General features: G+C 45.7%; 1 protein-coding gene across 2 annotated transcripts in view; it reads left to right on the forward strand.

Moving 5' to 3' along the window:
- Positions 1-18720, forward strand: part of SLCO3A1 (solute carrier organic anion transporter family member 3A1) — a 320294-nt gene that overhangs the window by 284705 nt on the left and 16869 nt on the right. For both annotated transcript variants that reach the window (XM_060096879.1, XM_060096878.1), the window contains exons 8-9: positions 10503-10678; positions 15279-15343. In XM_060096879.1, coding sequence (XP_059952862.1) covers positions 10503-10678; positions 15279-15343 — 241 coding nt within the window. The remainder of the gene's footprint in view (positions 1-10502; positions 10679-15278; positions 15344-18720) is intronic.

The raw sequence follows: 18720 nt of genomic DNA on the forward strand, positions 1-18720 counted from the left end.
CCACCTTCTGAGGAACCACTACCTGTGTCAGACTTCTTGGGGTGCCCCCAGCACACCCAGTTCTCTCTTACCTCCAGATCTTTGTCCATGCTGCTTCTTTCATCAGGGCTAGTCTTCCCCAAGCCCTTCACATCCCTAACACCTCCTTATGCGCAGCTGAGATGCCTCGTCCCACTTCCTCACTGCTTCCAGAGCTGCACTGGCACCCCTCCTGCAGAGGCCTCAGCACCTGCCCTCCCAGCAAGGCTCTTACTGTGGCCCCCTCCACTGGACTGAATGGTCCATGTTTGCCTGCGTCTCCATCACCAGTCCATCGCTAGGCTCCAGTATCCAGGGATGGGGTTCTGCTGTGGACCATTGCATTCCCAGTATTAGCCATGGCTCTGGATAAAGACCCCAGGCTTTCTGCACACCCGACTGGAGGTTCTATGCCAAGCTCAGCAAGCCCCAGGGTGCCATGGGCAGTAATACCACAACTGGCAGGCAGGTTGGTTGGCTGGTGCAGATTTCAATCCTAAACTCCTCTTGCATGCTCATCTCTCCCCGCTTGATAGCTTCCACCCAGACTTGTGAAAATTTCCCCTAACTTGATTAGGTGCGAATAAGTCACTGATGAAATCTTTCTGATTATTAGGAGATCTGGTTCACATTAGCGGTTTCCTGATACTAGACTTCCCTTCCTGCCCTGCTTTGGGGTTTTGTTTTTCATTTTCTGATCTCATTTCTCCTTGAGTGATAGTGATGGAAGTTTCCAGAATTGCATTTAATATGCAATTTCTAATTCTTCTCATTGAATATGACCAGGAAGAGTGACGTAAAAGATAGCAAGTTAATTTTGTAAGCTTCCTTTGGCATGAATATATTGTCCAGATTGTTTCTGTACCTTTCACTCTCAGAAGTAATTATTCTAACAGAAAGCATGTTGGTAGCTGCTGATTGACTGCTGGAAGTTGTATCCTTTTGACTTACTGAATAATTGACTTAAAAAAAGCTTCTATCAGCCACCAATGGAATGTTGAAAATCAGTACAAGTCCAGCACAGCAGTTTGTAGGGGGCTAATGATAGACAACTAATCTGTTCCCCCATCCAGGCAACAAGGATTTATCGAGCGCCTGTTTGAGTAGAGCCCTGAGTAGGTGCTATGGTGGGGAGGGGAGGGGGCAGCCCCATTTTGGATGCGTGCAGGGTGCTCCTCGTTCAATATCATGGGTCTAGGTCCTGGGCTGCACATTAGAATTGCTTGGGAGCTTTGAAAACATGAGGCCTGAGGTCTAGCCTCAGAGATTCTGATTCCCTCTTTCTGGAGTGGGACCCTGCCATCAGTTTTTTTTTTTTTTTTTTTAAAGACTTAATTTATTTGTTTATTTATTTTTTGGCTGCATTAGGCCTTCATTGCTGTGTGCGGGGTTTCTCTAGTTGCGGCGAGCGGGGGCTACTCTTTGTGGCGGTACGTCATGGGCTTCTCATTGTGGTGGCTTCTCTTGTTGCGGAGCACGGACTCTAGGCGTGTGGGCTTCAGTAGTTGTGGCACACGGCCTCAGTAGTTGTGGCTCGTGGGCTCTAGAGCGCAGGCTCAGTAGTTGTGGTGCACGGGCTTAATTGCTCTACCTGCCATCAGTTTTTTAAACACTCCCCCCCACACATACACAAGGGTTTTTGATATGTAACCAAGGTTGAGAACCACTGGGCACTGTTGACAGTTTGGGCTGCATCATCCTTTGCTGTGGGACTAGAGGATGTTTAGCAGCATCCCTGGGGCTCTACCCACCGGATGCCAATAGCAGCACTACCCCCTGCACCCTCTGCCATTTGTGAAACCACCAATGCCTCCAGATAGTTCCATAGGTCCCTGGGCGGGGGACAGAATACCCCCCAGTTGGGAACCACTGCTCTAGTCAAAGGAATGAGTTCTTAAAATTTTCTAGAAACAGGGCAGCATCTGAGCTGACACTGAGCATTCACCCTTCAGTCTCCTTTTCCATCTCACCATTATTGGGTTCACCCGCTGTAGAAACCAAGCTGGAGGTTAGAGGTGCCATGTCGACGTATTCCAGCAGAAGAAACAAACTGGTCGATTAAATGCCATATCTGCCAGCAGGGGTAACTACAGTGGCTGAACCAAGGTTTAACAGCCTGGGTATTTCATATACAAATCTAGATTTCTGGCCTCTCTGAAAGGCCAGAAAGGTGGATGAGAATTAACATGGCACCTGCACCCCGATGGGGCAGCAGTTGGCTGGAGCTAAGAGGAGACTGACACTTTAGACAAGACATTTGATCTCCACTTAACCACGGTCCCCACCACTGATCACCCCGGACACAGGACCATTTTTCTTTTCTGTTTCCTAATGGTCCCCAAAGGTCTGGAGTTTGCAAATCCTCTTGTATGGCCTGACCCCATTTGCCAGGAGTGATTTAAAAGTCTGTCCTCAGGGCTTCCCTGGTGGCGCAGTGGTCGGGAGTCCGCCTGCCGGTGCAAGGGACACGGGTTCGTGCCCTGGTCCGGGAGGATCCCACATGCCGCGGAGCGGCTAGGCCCGTGAGCCATGGCCGTTGAGCCTGCGCGTCCGGAGCCTGTGCTCCGCAACGGGAGAGGCCACAACGTTGAGAGGCCCGCGTACCGCAAAAAAAAAAAAAAAAAAAAAAAGTCTGTCCTCATCCTGGTGATGGCTTGTCAGAGGGACTTAGGAATATTCTGAAGTCAAGCCCAATGAGGGCATTGCCACCCAGGGCATCTAATATATCTCAGGCCCTGGGCTAGACATTAGAAATATAGAGATGAATAAGGCAAGGAGATCGTGTTTACTATAAGATGAGATGTAATATATTAATAGAGTTATGTTACAAGGGAACACCCAAAAGCAGCAGCTAATCAGGCCTTATATGTTTATAATATAGTATTAAGTGAAAAGAGCACATTATAGAACAATATCTAGATTATGATCCCTTTTAGTAAAGGAAAAGAAAAATCTAAATATTTGTATATCTCTGCATGGGAAAAGATTGGAAGGATAAGCCTGTTATATATAATGTTCACAGAACATTATCTCTGGCTAGGACTAAAAACTTAATTTTTATATATTTCTTTACATTTTCTGTATATTTCTAAATAACCTAAAATGAACATGCATCCCTTTTCCAATAAGGAAAAACATTTGTATTAAAAAAAAAGATCCAGCATTAAAGGTTGGATGGTTACAGTCTAATGGAAGGAAACAGGTATGTAGAGAAATTAGTGAACTTGGAGCCTTCTGCCTGCTTGGGTAGGAACTGGTTGGGGGGCGGGGCGGGGCTGGAAGGAGAGAGTGTGGATGTTATTTCCTGGAGGAGGAGCAGGGGCAGGGCCAGGCTTCATCCACGGAGAATGCGTGGGTGGTTGCCCGGTGGATAGGATGGAAGGACATCCCAGCATGGAATGTGTGTGAGCATGGGGTGGTGGGGAGGCTTGAACCTCGTGACAAGGGCAAGGCTTTGGTTTGGAGTCTGGAAGGAGGAAGGGAAAGGGAGGGGCCCGGTGTTCATTCTGAGCTGCAGCCACATCCTTCTCCTCCGTGCTTTGCCCACACTTTCCACCTGAGATGGCTGGAGCAAAGAGTAAGCCCGACGCTTCCCAAAGAACGGCCCTTTCCTTCCCCTCAGCAGGAGATAATTAAGGCTCTGACAGGATGCAGGTTACAGAGGTGAAGGGCGGACGGAGGTCTTGGTTTCATCGCAGGGTTTTTCTCCCTGGCCATTATCCTTCAGCTAGTGACCCTGCCAGGGAACAAGAGAGCTCATTTCTTCTTGCAGTGTTTCAATCTCCCCTTTGCCTTGAGGCACGTGGGTTGCCGGTGATGCTCTTTGTGACGAGCCTCGAGGTCCTCACCTGGAAAAACCAGTTAGGGTTGGGCCAGTGACGTGAAGAGATTCTGAGCTACAAAAAGACAGTAATAAATGACTGGAGAATGTCTGAGGAACTTCACTGAATCATGAAGGGCTCCCATAAAAGTCTAGGACACATACGAGTATGTTGTCATTCGAAGGAAGACATCCCAGCTGTTGTGGTACAATCTCAGTCCTTTGCCATCTCAGTCATCAGGCAGAAGCCGGACAGAACACTGCATGTGTCAGCACTCCCTCTGGCCAACCCCCTTTCTGAACTATGGCACTAGGGCCGGACCTTTAATAGAGATTGTCGTTTCTTCCTGGTAACCGAACATATTTCACAAAGAAAACCAAAAACAGTATTCCAGGATGTTGAGAATGAAACTTTCAAGTTTTCACAGGCTCTTAATACAAAGAACATCATCACCCCCATGCCTGTCCCCTTAGAAAAGTCATTTGTCAACCTAGAGATTAGTTTTATTTGTGCAATTAATAGAATTGATCCATCAGTATTGAATATTGGGGGAAAAAACCCAAACAAAACTTTATTTGCCTGATACTTTTGAAACACTGCTGAGGAGTATTTTGTTCTTATAATATGAGCTGTCAAAATAGCATGCTTATGATTTCCTTCATCAATAGAAAATGAAACCTAGATTTGAGAGAGTCATTTTTCTATTTTTATGCTCTCCAGCTTTATTGTAATTATCTATTCCATCATTGCATGTGAATACAAACATTTCTCAATTTAAATTAATGACTGAATGAATGTAGAACAAGAGTACAATTTTTAGTGACTGTGCTCTTCTTTTGTTGATTTCTTCTTCTGGGGTTTTAAATTTTTTTAAATAGATGATACATTTGTGTGGTTCAAAAACCAAAAAGGAGGGAGTGGAAACTCCTTTCTACCTTAGGCTCCTGTTCACCCACTTTTCAACCCACTACTCTGCCCAACAGGTAATTACTATAATTAGTTTCTTGTATATCCTACTGGGTTTTAATGCACCAAAAGGTATTATTCTGTAGCTTGTTTATTTATTTTTTTAATTGAAGTATAGTTAATTTATAATGTGTTATTTTCAGCAAAGTGTACAGCAAAGTGATTCAGTTATACATATACGTAGATCCCTGTGCTATACAGTAGATCCTTGTTGGTTATCTATTTTATACTGTAGCTTATTACTTGTGGGGTTTTTTTGTTGTTAATAATTTATCTTGGAGTTTTTTTCATATTAGTACATAAAGCGCACTCTGATACCTTTTTTACTGCTACATAATATTCCGTGTGTGGACCTAATGGAATGTATCTAACCAATTCCCGTTGATGGGCATTCAGGGCTGCAAAACTTTAGCTCCTGCAGACTGTGTTGTGACTTGAACTGTATACTGACATCATTTTGTGCCTGGGCAAGTCTGTCTGTAGGATAAGTTCTTGTAGAAGTTCCAAGCCAGTCCCACTCTGTCCGCTTCCAAATGTGGTCAGGCCAGTTCCTCCGTGAGCACCGTGGTCATCTGATTATTATCAACATGATCTCTCAGGGCAGTAAAGCTAGGTCCTGCCACCCCACGCCTGGCACCAGCCAGAGACTCCAACTCTCCTGGAGGCAGTGGGGACCACATTCCTCCCCAGAGAACGGCAAACTGGGAAGACGTTCCTTTGCCACAGGATGGAAAACTGCACATTTGCCAGGTCAGGAGCAGTAGACTAATCTCCTGGAGCCTAGTGCACTTCCTTCACAGTTAAATATATTGGGGGCTGCTGAGGACAGCACTAGGGGGGTACCACTTCATTCAGGCCGTGATCATCTATAGGCCGTTGTCCAGGTCCATCTGCATTCTGGGCTGGCGCCACCCACAGGGCTGTTGTATACAAACAGGGTGAGAATTAGTATCCCAACCTCTGTCATCTCCTTCCCTCACACCCAGGTTATCCCTATATTTTCAAACTTCCTACTGCTTGGGGCTTTTGCAGGTCTCAGTGTTCCCACTTACATGCCAAGTTAATATCAGCTGAAAGGCTGTCTGCTCTCCCTTCTCACTTGGGCTCGTAGTGTGAAGCCTCATTGGTGCAAAGTCCTCTCTTCCAATTATGCACCCTGGGATGATTATTCCCACCACACTGGGACATCAGGGTGGAAGTTTCTCCCTAACCTGGCCTTGTACGCCCAGAGCCCCACAGGTCCTTTAGCACAATGGCCAGGGCGATCTGTGGTCTCTTCTATCACCTGAGCCCAAATAAAGGACATTCCCCATCCCTTGCCATAGGACTTAGGCTTAGCACTTCTCCTTGGATTCTCTGCGGGAAGGGTCCTAGGAATGTCCCAGCCTGCACCCCAGCCCTCGGGACCACCCAGCACTTTCTGTTCATTCTGTCAGATTGACTCATTTAACTAAAAAGGAAACCCATCCAAGTCCCCACTCAGGTCACTCGGCTTACCTCCTCCCCAGCCTCTTTTCACAGCTCCTCTAAAATACATTAAATCTGAATAAATTAGTACAGAGTTGCCTAGAGCATTTGAGAGGGACCCATCCATTTCCAGCTTCTCTCCTTGGCACCAGCAAGCCAGTATGATCACTGGTCCTGTACCAGTTTCCTGCTTCTCCTCTCCTGGCATCTATACCCTAGAAGTGCTTATTCCTGTCCAATCAGCCTGTGCTGCCCTGGGTCCGTTCTTGTCCCATTCCACCCCCTGGCTTTGTGCTCTCACCTGTCCCCTTTGCCTTGGCTGCAAATCTCAGGGTGGCTCAGCCCCGCTGTTCGCTCACACCATTCACAGGATGTTGCCTTCCTGGACACGTTCACTTCACCCGGACCAGAAGGGCTGTATAATCACTGAGATAAAGGCATTTTATTTCTGACCCATTCCATTAGGGCCTTGATCACAGGCCTAATCCAGAGAATTTCAGAGGGAGTTTTTTACTTATCAGAGCAGAGAGGGAACGGGGCAGTTTCCTCTTATGGTAAATGTAATACAGTTGAGCCATAGCCTAGGTACAGGGCAGAAATCTAAGACTGGGTGTAGGTTCCAATTACAGATTACTTATTAAACTAAACAGAACTCACCAATCACACAGTTCATTCAAAGGGTTCTGATGACATCACATTCCTAAGGGGCTGTGTGAGTCAGAACTCAGTTCCTGGGGTACTTGGCAAAACAAGACCACAGGCATCCACCAGGGGCCTGTTCCCTGTTTATACTTGAGCACTCTCCGAGTCCACGTGTTTCTAAGGACCCCAGTCCCAAATCTCTTTTTCCTCGCAGGCTACAGTAGGGATCAAAGAGAGGAGGATGGGGGCTTCCCTGGTGGCGCAGTGGTTGAGAGTCTGCCTGCCGATGCAGGGGACACGGGTTCGTGCCCCAGTCTGGGAGGATCCCACATGCTGCGGAGCAGCTGGGCCCGTGAGCCATGGCCACTGAGCCTGCATGTCCGCAGCCTGTGCTCTGCAATGGGAGAGGCCACAACAGTGAGAGGCCCGCGTACCGAAAAAAAAAAAAAAAAAAAAAGAGTGAGAGAGGAGGATTGGAGTGGTTTGAACTAGGAACTAGGGCAGGGTTTGAGAGGTGTTTAGGATATGATAAAAAGAACAGGACTTGAGGGTTCATTCATTCATTCACTCATTCAATAAATACCATACTCTAGAGCTGGGGATAAGTCAGGGATCAAAACCACAGTGGTTTCTGTCCTTATTAGCATTATGGTCACAAGGAAGATGGATTTGACATAGGAGCAAGGGGTGGGGGAGGTCCACCAGATCTCTATAGAGTTAACAGGGTGTCATTTCTAAGGCAAGAGATGTGGAGGGAAAGGAGATTGGGGCCAGGGGTATGTGTATCTGTCAGGGTTTGGTCAGGAAAACAGCACCCACAAGTCTTTTGGAAATAAAGGGTTTAGTATAGAAAACAGAACTAACGTGGATGTGGAGGAGTTGGGAAATGAAGATCTGGAAGAAGTGAGATGAAGGACTGGAGAACAGTCACTCACTACATCCCCAGAAGTAGCAGCTCAGGTGGGCAAGTCGAGGCATATGGGAAATTCCCAGGTGGCTGCTCAGTGAGATGAAGGGGGCATTCCGGGAAGGGTCTGGGGAAGCACATCAGCAAGCCTGCGTCCAGGTCAGTAGAGGTGGCCATGGGCCCTCTGTTGTCAGCAGGGTAGTCAGTAAAGAAGGCGGATGCACACAGGGATGCTAGGACCAGCCAGCTCCTTCCGGGCACCTCTGCGTGTGTCTGTCGCCGTGTCTGACCATCTGAGAGTAACGGCCTCTGCTTCACTTCCAGATCTTGTCTGTGTTTCCCTCTGGTCCAGCTTTATCCATGCAGGGAATCCTAGGGAAATAATTCCCGCTGTGGATGGCAAAGTAGTGCCAAGATGCCGGCACGGAATCCCACGCAGGGCACTCATCCCGGAGTCGGTGTTGATATCTCAACATGCTCAGAGGCTTAGGAAGGGGCATCCCGAGTGGGTCTGGGAGGGATATGGGCTAGGGATTAAATTTAGGAGAGTTATCGGAAAGCGTGTAGATGTAAAACAATCTAGGGAAAAGTGCAGCACGAGAAGGGAAGAAAGCCTGGACCAGAACCCCGAGGAGTTCCAGCATTTTAAAGTGGGGTCGGGGGAAGGTGCCAGCAAGGAAGATGCAAAAGGAGCGACCAGAGAGGGAGGAAGGAAACCAGAGAGCAAGCTGTGGAAGTCAAGGAGGAAGTGGGTCACAGGCACATGCTGGGGGTGGGGAGGGAGACCTCCAGGAAGAGAGAAGTGGATGGCGGGGTCAGGCTATGGAAGCCACTGGCGAGCTTAGCTGATCCGATTACTGCGGGTGGGGACCGAAGTCGGCTTGAGTGAGTTGAGAGCATGGGAGGTGAGGACGCGGAGGTGGTGAGTGTGAACAGCTAGAAACGTTTAGCTGTGAAGTCGGGGTGGGGGAGAGGAGAAGTTTCCTCTCCCTGGAAGGCAGAGAAGAGGCATTTTCAGTTAGACTTGAGGAGAAGGCCTGCTTCCTAATAAAAGCAGAGGAAGATCTGTTCACGCAGGCATTCTAAAACCGTCTGCTGAGTTCCCCCTGCTGTGTCTCAGCACTGTGCTCTGAGACGATGCTCAGTAAATCACAGGTAATACACGTTCTCATCCCAGGAGTGCAAGGTCTCCTCCAGGAGGGCAGTGAGGGTCTCTGCTGTGGGGTGTGGAGTGTACCCTCATGGAGGGAACTGCCCGCTCACATGGGGGCCGACTTGTGGAGGGGCCTTGCAGCTGGAGGAGACATCAACACGGGGTTTTGGAGAAGAGCTAGTGTGTCTCCAGGCAGAGGGGTATGGAAAGGGACAGAGGGGCAGGGCCTCAGCACTTTTCAGGGCGTGACGGTAAACACCCCTGGGTGCTGAGATGGGGCCATTTACACAAGGGCACCTGCCGTGCCAGATGGCTTAGGAAGAAGGGTCCAGCCCCACCCAAGGTCTCCCCGACTGTGCATGGGTAAAAGCTTCTCGGCAGGACACAGCCACACAGGATGGAAGCAGCAGGCTTTGGACACCCCTGAAAGCATCCCGTGTAGCTTAAAGGGATAAGAAAAGCTCCAGTGTGTGTGACCTCTGGGGAAAGAAGAGGAGAGGGAAGAGGAGAAGAACAAAGATGAGGGGAGGCGGACCGAGGAGGAGAAATGTAAAAGCCAAAGGGGATTTGTTTGACTCTCACTAGGATTTACCTCGGCATGTGCCCTGAGAGCCGAGCAGTCCTGGAAAGAAAAGCGATGAATCATTTATGATTGTTTTCACTTTGTATTCATTAAAGGCCTCTGCACTATTATTATCGAACCTTAATTGGCTCGGCTGCTGGCTCGGCACGGCACTGCCTCTCCGAGTCCCCGCTTTTCCCTTTGCCATCAGAAATTCCTCAAGCGTGAGCCAGGACCATGCTGGGGAGCAGGGCTGTCTGGGCAAGAATCCACCCGAAGATCAAACGGAATGCAGCTGCTTGTCTTTCTCCTCTCTGATCATATATTAATAAATGTATCTCGCTGGGCTCCAGCTCTCTCCCCACGATCCGCTCTACACTCTCTGGCATCTCTGCACCCTCTTTGCTTTCTCAGCCACTCGAGAACTTTCCCATTAGCTGGCCCCCTCTCACAGCCCGACGAGCTCAGCAACTTCACGCGTGACAGTGCACAGTCTTTGTTCCAAGTGCCACCTTGAGTCCTGAACCAGCAACCATATGCGGGTTACCTGATTTACTTCTTTTAATATACTTCAGTGTAATTATAACTGCATAAAAGAGAGGACAAATTGGCAAGTGATTACATTGTTAATTTGGCAATGTTTTATCACATTGTGGAAGCACAGGTTCCTCTCTAATTGTATTGGGGGGGGACACGTTTGTTTGCGGTTCGGCTTATTGAGGGATTCTTGAGCATAGATACGAAATACACAGGAGACGGGGAAATCATCTCTCCTCTCCATAAATATTCCTTTATTTACATGTGTTTTGCAGCCTCTTTAAAAAAATCTAACTCGTTTATTCAGGCCTAATTAATGAAATGCTACAGAATGTGTAATAAGGCTGTGACAGTTACAGCTGCTGGATGGCTTTGGAGTGGGAAACTGGAGATACCCCCAGTTAAAAGGGCTGAATGCTTCCCTTTCAGAATCTCACCAGCTGTGCGTGCCTCACGACCGTCCCACCTGAGAATGCAACTGTGGTCCCTGGAAAATGCCCCAGTCCTGGCTGCCAAGAGGCCTTCCTCACCTTCCTGTGTGTGATGTGTGTCTGCAGCATGATTGGGGCAATGGCTCAGACTCCCTCAGTCATTATCCTTATCAGGTAAGCTTAGCCCCTGGAACCCGGACCCGAGAGCCATCCTCCTGTCTCCCCCTCCCCACCTGCTGTGTGTCTGCAGTTCTCCTGGAAATCAGAACTCCGGGGACTATATGAGTCTTACAAGCCAGCTTCCCTAGGCTGGTAGGAATCGGTTACGTTTGATAGAGATCTCACACCAAAAGTAGAAAGCACGGCCCGAGAGAGAACACTACACTTTCATGTCATCCCAAGAAGAGACTCTGCAGGTGATTTGGAAGGGGACTGTGGTCCCTCATTGATATTTGTAAAGAGCCACATTGTTGGAGTAAAATGAAAATGACACTGGACTAGCCAAGTCCCTGTGTCTGGCTCCTGTCCAGGCACTGATTAGCCATATGACCTTGGTCCCATTTTCCCTCAGACTTGTTTCTGAATCTGGAACTAGAGGTGATGTCATGGGTCCTGCCTGCCTCCTGCTGTGGTGTGGGTCCTGCCGAGACCATGTGTGTGCAAATGTCGTGAAGATGTGAGGGGTCATTGACAAAGTGTGATGCAGGGCTGAGTGGCTAATGGAAGGCAAGCAGTGACTGCTTTTGTATAAGTGGATGGTTGGAGAGAGCCCCCCGTAATTCTGTTACCCCATCTCTCACGACCTGTCCTGGGGGCAGACGAGGTGCCTCAAAGGTGAATTACTGAGTAATATTCTGAGTAGCTTACACAATTACAAAGTTATCTAGACTGAGGAACCTAGAAGCAGAATGTTCCATGCTCTGGCATCCATCTGAACGAGAAGAAGTGGCACCAAACACAGATCCATCTCACCAGGATGCAGTTATCTAAACAAACCAATCCCAAGGGCTAGGGATAAAAGTAGGTATGAAATGCTTGGATGCAGCCTGTACAAATGTACATCACCAGCTGCTTTATCTGGCCTATCTCTTTTTCTCACTGTGCCTACCACACTTCCTGATCTTGGTTACGAATTCACGAGGAAAAGAATTTACACAGTACTTACGTTATAAAGTCATTAGTAAAGCACTTTTAATGTGCAGAAGCATTAAGGGTACAATAGCAAATTACCATTTTATACTTACTAAATTTGAAAAATAAATTTAAAAAATTCATACCCAGTGCTGTAAGCAAGGCTGTAGCAAAACGGGTAAAAATCACATATTGCTGGTGGCTTTGAGAAGCGTATCACTTCTTTCAAAAAGCAGTATGGCAAATGTAAGTCAACAGCCATAAAAATGTTCAGGTTTTTTATGTGGTAACCCTACCTATTGCTACTTGTCTTAAGAAAATACTTCTCTACAAGAAGGAAAGTTCAGTGGAGACAGATTTTTATTACAATGTTAACTATAATAGCAGAAAAATCTGAATTGAAATAGTGAGTTAAGTTATAGTACCACAGCTCAGTGGAATAATGAAAATTCTTAAGAATGTGAAAAGTGTTTATGAAATGAACTATTGAATTTAAATTATATATGGAAGATGATTATATATAATATGCACATGGACAAAACCCATCAGATCTCAGGTATGGGTTTAGGGTGGCTGCATTACTTTTTATTATTAGAAATTCCTTTGAAGTTATATTGTGCCGTTCACACACAAAAGGCACCAAGAAGCAGGAAAAATGACCTTTACAACCATTAGCAATGACTGGTCCCCTTTTTTCTCTCCCCTTGACTCCTCTGCCAAACCCAGCTCAGTAGTTGTAGCTGGCAGACCAAACACAGAAAGTTATTTGAAATCTTAATCACTTCCAAACCTCAGCTTGATAAATAGCTCTAGGAGATTTTCAGGAAATATTTGATTCCTTTTCAATGCACCAGCAACAGATGGCCTGGATGACCCAGGCTGGGCCTTGTCTACCTCATAGCTGGAAGTATGTGCCCACTTGCCTTTTGAGGGGTCCACGGTAAACCATCTTCCATCTATCCACTCCAATTTGCCATCACAGATGTTCTAGGGAGGTACAAGGGCACAAACAGTCGGAGCCACAGCCCAGATGAGCACCAGCCCTCGTCCCATGCCAGAGCAATAGACCCACTCCCATTCTTACTCCAGACAGAAGCATACTTGCCAACAACCGTGCTCAGGACATCAGCAGGGGAAGATACCAACTAGCAGTCACTTAGGTGCCCACACTGGGCTCTTGTTTTAACTTCCTATGTTTGCATCTTTATTAGCACTCAGATAGGGAGACGCCAGAGGCTCAGAGAGTGATTAAGCAGTATCCTCAAGGTCATGTAGCTAGTAAGTTGTGGAGCTAAGGCCCTCTCCCTGGCCTGGCCTCGCACTTTCAGTAATGTTGACCCAAACCCTCCATTTCTCCGTAACTAAAGCCGAGAAGGATTATTGCTCCTGTGGGAACCAGTTTCCCAACAGGATATGAAGGGAGATCTTAGCATCTTATTCACTTTATTCCTAGTGACATGATAGCTAAAAGGAAACCAAACTTCAAGTGATAAGTACTGTAGCTCACTATGCCAGCATGTTTTCTTGATAAGGAGAATTTGCCTTTATCTTTGTGTCTTTCAAGTCAGTACCTTCAAATGAATGTGCAAAAAGTGAAACCATGGCACCAATATTAACTCCAAAGAGCTTGGATTTTGTTCCATGCACATTTGAAAGAGAACTGACCATGTTTCTGTCCAGAAACACTGATCTCATCTTTGATATTGTACAGGTATCTGGCTTGATCAGCCAGAGAGTGGTTTCCCTGTCATTCAATGGAAAGTCTTGACCTGCTGCCCTGGGACTGCTTACTTATACTGGACTCTTTGCAATTGAAAAGGAATGTGTATTTCCCCAAGAATAACACATTTTTAGTTTTCTCTGAAAAATCTCAGAAATAGGGCAAAGATTGTGAAAACAACATCCATGTCCTTTTTGGTGTGACAGTGTCTTTTGGCCTTATATACCAAGAAGCCAAAGGCATGCCCATCTGATGCTCAAACCAGGTGGTAGGTAATTGGATGGTTGCCACTGGATGATTGGAGGAATGACCCCTGGGGTCGGTTAAGAATAGTATTCTAGCTACCAAGTCCAGAGATGGGTTATATATCTTGTGTACTAGGTATCCCACTGGATTTAGATGTCCCATTGGTAACTTTATTTCTAATGTTTTGCTTGCCTAGGTCCTTCCTGCACCGCATGAGTCTTCCTGGCCTTTCGGCCACACTGAAATGCTCCTGGTGTTTCCTGAGGCTCAGCCACACAAGAGTGTCTCTAGGTCTAGCCCGGCCCTTCCAGGGGGCAGAGTAGTGCACTTACCTCCCCGTCTTCCCTAGAGACTCATAATGGGGATGGGACAAGAGAAGGTTTCTCTGCTGGTGGTGTTCAGGATGACCTGGAGTGCATGTGGTCAGTCAGATGCCTCCCCCTCTACCAGCACACCAGAGACAGGGCTGCCCGGGGCTTAGTGGGAGACATGTGCCCACCCACCTTCCCACTTATACATTCACTCAGCATGTGCTGTGTGTCACACACCACACTGATGATGAACGAGATGCAAACAGTCCTTGGCCTCAAGGAGAGAAGACAAGCATTGAGTAAATACTAGTTTCAAGAGTAAGAGGCATAATGCAGGCGATCTATGACCAGCTGTGAGGGCCTATCTGGAATCAGTCACCATTTCAAAACCCCCTCTACTGTCACTCTTATCCCAGAAAGTGTTACCCTCTGAGACTGTTCTAGAAAATGTGTGAAAAGATCATGCTCAGGGACTGTTGTGGGTAAACCAAAGCCAAGAACATTGAGTCGGTTCAAAACAAAGTGATGCAACTATATGAAGGTGCTTTTCCAATTTAAAAGGTACAGAAACTGGATATAGATGAATGGATTATTTCACAAATGGTCCATCTAGGGAATCGACCCATGCCAGTCTGGTTGATTTCACAAAATGGTGCTAGAATGACAAAGGTGTTTATGGTTCTTGCCTGTTTGTATAGCATAAGGAGAACTGTCTTTCCTGTCAATATTTTCCCCAGATACATATACCCACCAATTTAAGATGTTTCCCTGTCCCAGCAAAAGCAAAGTGCCTTTAACTGCACAGAGTACCAATTATGCTGATTTTTTTTTCTCTTATCATTGGGAGGATAGAAAATGCATGTGTGGTGATGCTCCCCCATTTCACCCTGGTTTGGGTGGAGGGACAGATGAATATGTAATGTCAGGTAGCAAGTAGGGGACCCTTATTTCTGAAAATGTTGAATGAATGTATTCAAACTGACATTTATTGAGCACCTAATGTGTTCAGAGCTCCATGGACCATACCCGGGTAAGTGAGCTCAGTGCTGCTCTTAGGGAGTTCTTTCAGAAGCTGACCAGGGAAGATGAAAGACCTTGTGGACCAAATTTGCATTCCATCCTTCAAATAACAAGATTAGTTTTAGTTAATAAAAAACACTGTTAAATTCCTAAACTTATGTCACTGCAGTTGCAGGGATTTTTCAGAGTTTGGGCAGGGAAAGTGAAAGAAAACAAAAGCACAAAACCATTAATCATTTTCTACAGAAGGATTCTGATGGACAGCAGCGGATGACTCTGGGGTCTGTTAATTAAAGTGGAGTGATAAGAATCTTTTCTTTTTTCCTCTTCTCTTCTTTGCACGTAGGACAGTCAGCCCTGAACTCAAATCCTACGCCCTGGGAGTTCTTTTTCTCCTCCTCCGTTTGTTGGGTACGTATTATCTCTTTATTTCCCCAATAATGAATTGGATGCTTATAACCAGGTGAGTACGTATCAGTGGAATCATCCCCTTTCTTGAGTTTGTCATTTTTCTTATGAGGTTCTTTGGTAAACCAGAGAAACATCAAGTCTGTTAATTTTGCTCAGGGTTTAGACCTAAACTCACACACTCCCTGGATATTGCAGAGTTTTTGTTGATATCAACTATGCCTTTGTACCACCCTTAATTCTCATTGGCATAAGGAGGAAAAGCGATGGCACCAAAGGGAAAGAAATGTGATGGTGTCATTTGGAACCCTCATTAAACAACCCATGAGTAGCTTGTGAAATGCTTCACTTATGGGGCTTCCAGCTCGAGGAGAGAGGTATTCTCACAATGCTTCACAGATGGAAACTTTGCATCCTTTAAATTTTTCCAAACTGATTTAGTGTATTTACCTTGGGTTTCCTGGATGGGGCAAATATGACCTTCATGCTATAGACCCTACATTCCAAGGTTTGGTATGGATAGAAGGAATCAAGTCTAATGCCCCAATTTTAAAGATGGGAAAACAGGATGGGACTAGCCCGTGGTTCTTCCAGGGTGCTGGGACCAGCTGGGGAAAAGCTGGAAAGGCCAAAAAGGTAACCCTTCTCCCTCTAGACCACACTGTTGCTTTATGAACTCCCTTTGTCAAGGCCAAGATCAAGATAGGACAACTTTTTTTCTTGAATAATAAGGCTGTGGTCTTCTTTAATGGACATTAAATGGTAAATAGATGTGGAAAGGGAAGTAACCATGGCCTATATCTTCAGAGTAAAAATAAAGTTTCTCATTCCAAATAGTATATAACCTGGATGAGCATAAAGAATTAACTATAGAAATGTTTATAAAAATGTCTATAAAAGTTAAAAATTGGCAACAACCTAAATACCCAACAGCAGGGAATTAGTTAAATCCATTATGAGCTCTAATTCCAGTAGGATTTATGTTCCCTTTTAAAGTTCTGGAAAGAAAAATATTCATAGACTTGGAAAAGGCACATGATATGTGGAGGGGGAAAAAGAGGTCTATAATATATTATATATGCAAATGTTTTTAAAGTATATATAAATATGGAAAATACTGGAAAGCTAGATGTGAAAATGGTATCAGCTATTATCATTGAATAGTGAGGCTATAAATGATATTTTCTAAATTTGTTTTTAAAATTTGAATGAATATATATATTTTATTACTTGCATAATGAGATTACTTCCTATATAATTGATATGTGAAAGAAAATTATTCACTCTTAAATCAATTAATAAGATAAGGTTTTCCCTGGGGAATGGCAAATACATGACATATGCCCATCTCTGCCTATAGCAAATAACTTTCAATAGCAAATAACTTTCAATAGCAAATAACTTTCAATCAATTGCTATGATCACTTTTGCCATGCCCAGGACAAGACCTCAGAATCTTCTCAATCACTATCAATCAATCCACATCTGTTGGTACATATGGAGAAACTTAAATGGCATCTTTGTCTTATTTCTGGTTCATAGAAAATAGAAATGTTCTAGGTATAATAATACCTAGTTCAAACAAGTTCAGCAGTAATTCAGACTAAAACATTTAGGCCTTCCTGGAAATTGTAGTGGCTTTTAGAGCTCTCTAACTGCACAGAGTACCAATTACGCTGATTTTTTTTCTCTTATCATTGGGAGGATAGAAAATGCATGTGTGGTGATGCTCCCCCATTTCACCCTGGTTTGGGTGGATGGACAGATGAATGTGTAATATCAGGTAGTAAGTAGGGGACCCTTATTTCTGAAAATGTTGAATGAATGTGTTCAAAGCTCCGTGGACCATACCCGGGTGAGTGAGCTCAGTGCTGCTCTTAGGGAGTTCTTTCAGAAGCTGACCAGGGAAGATGAAAGCTCTCCATCTATGGAGTTGCTGCAGAGGTCTCTGTATCTCTAAACAGATGCTGAGGACTCAATATAGCTGGTAAAAATTAGCCTGCAGAATAATTTTGATAGCACAAAATGAAAGAAAATTTGCAAGCTATTTTTGAAAAGTTAATGAAAATTATAGGACACTTGAAGGCAGAACTGAAAATTATACAGCATGTGTAATGTGACATGCTGTTTCTAAAGCTGGTTCTCTATTTGTATGTCTGCTCCGGGAATAATCAACCAAGCATTATCTAGAAGAGTATTTTTCAACCTCTGTGAGCCACAGCAAGAGATAAGCTTTACAGTATGGCCCAGTACATACACACATATCACAAATATAGCTGAAGCAAAGATTTCATGAAAAATATTCACCCTTAATATGCATGATGTACTCTGCTACTTTCTGTTCCATTCCATCCTTTTTAAATAGTGGGTCATGACCAACCATACTGATTGTATTACCCATATGGGTCACACATCACAGTTTAGAAAACAGCTCTAGAAAGATATGAGACAGTTTCATCTTTTAATTAAAAGTGGCTTATCGGGCTTCCCTGGTGGTGCAGTGGTTGAGAGTCCACCTGTCGATGCAAAGGACACGGGTTCGTGCCCCGGTCCGGGAGGATCCCACATGCTGCAGAGCAGCTGGGCCTGTGAGCCATGGCTGCTGGGCCTGCGCGTCCGGAGCCTGTGCTCCGCAATGGGAGAGGCCACAATAGTGAGAGGCCCGCGTACTGCAAAAAAAAAAAAAAAAAAAAATTGGCTTATCAAAGAAGTCTTTGCACTTGGCCTGATTCCATTTCCTGCAGCACCCAATAAGATTAACCACCTTTACTGTTAATGAAGGGCCAACCGAGAAATCAGATTTCATGACATTGTCAACCGTTGTGCTTGGCCCCCACGTAGGTAATGGGGATACAGTGCAGACGTCGCAGTTCAGTGTGATGAGATCTGAGATGCAGTCAGCACAAGTGACAGGGGGACATGTGGGAGAGCCACCTAGCCTGGCCTGGGAATGGGGACAGGGGTGTGGGTTTGAAAGGATGTGATATCTACCTAAGATGTGAAGAAAGAACGAGGAAGAGTTACACAGCTGAGCAAAAAGGAGAGAGTGCTTTAGACAGAGGGACTTAAAGGAGTAAAAGCCTGGACGTGAACAAAGGCTGAAGCATGTTTGGGGGCTGCAGGAAGGCCGTGTGGCTGGGGGGACTGGCAGAAGATGGGCTTGGGGAGGGCGGCTGTCAGGAACGTGCTCAGGAAGGGCTGCTGCCCTTTTGACAAGTTTGACCTTTATCCCTAAGGCAAATGAAGTCATTGAAGAGCCATTGTGCATTTTTAGAAAGGCCCACTGTCTACCATGTAGAGAATGTGGGAACTGAGTAACAAGCCACTGGTATAACAGAGTAGCTGATGGAGACCCAAGCTGAGATGCTGGCTACCAAGAT

This window comes from Mesoplodon densirostris, chromosome 4 (assembly GCF_025265405.1).
Source record: "Mesoplodon densirostris isolate mMesDen1 chromosome 4, mMesDen1 primary haplotype, whole genome shotgun sequence".
NCBI classification, from domain to species: Eukaryota; Metazoa; Chordata; class Mammalia; order Artiodactyla; family Ziphiidae; genus Mesoplodon; species Mesoplodon densirostris.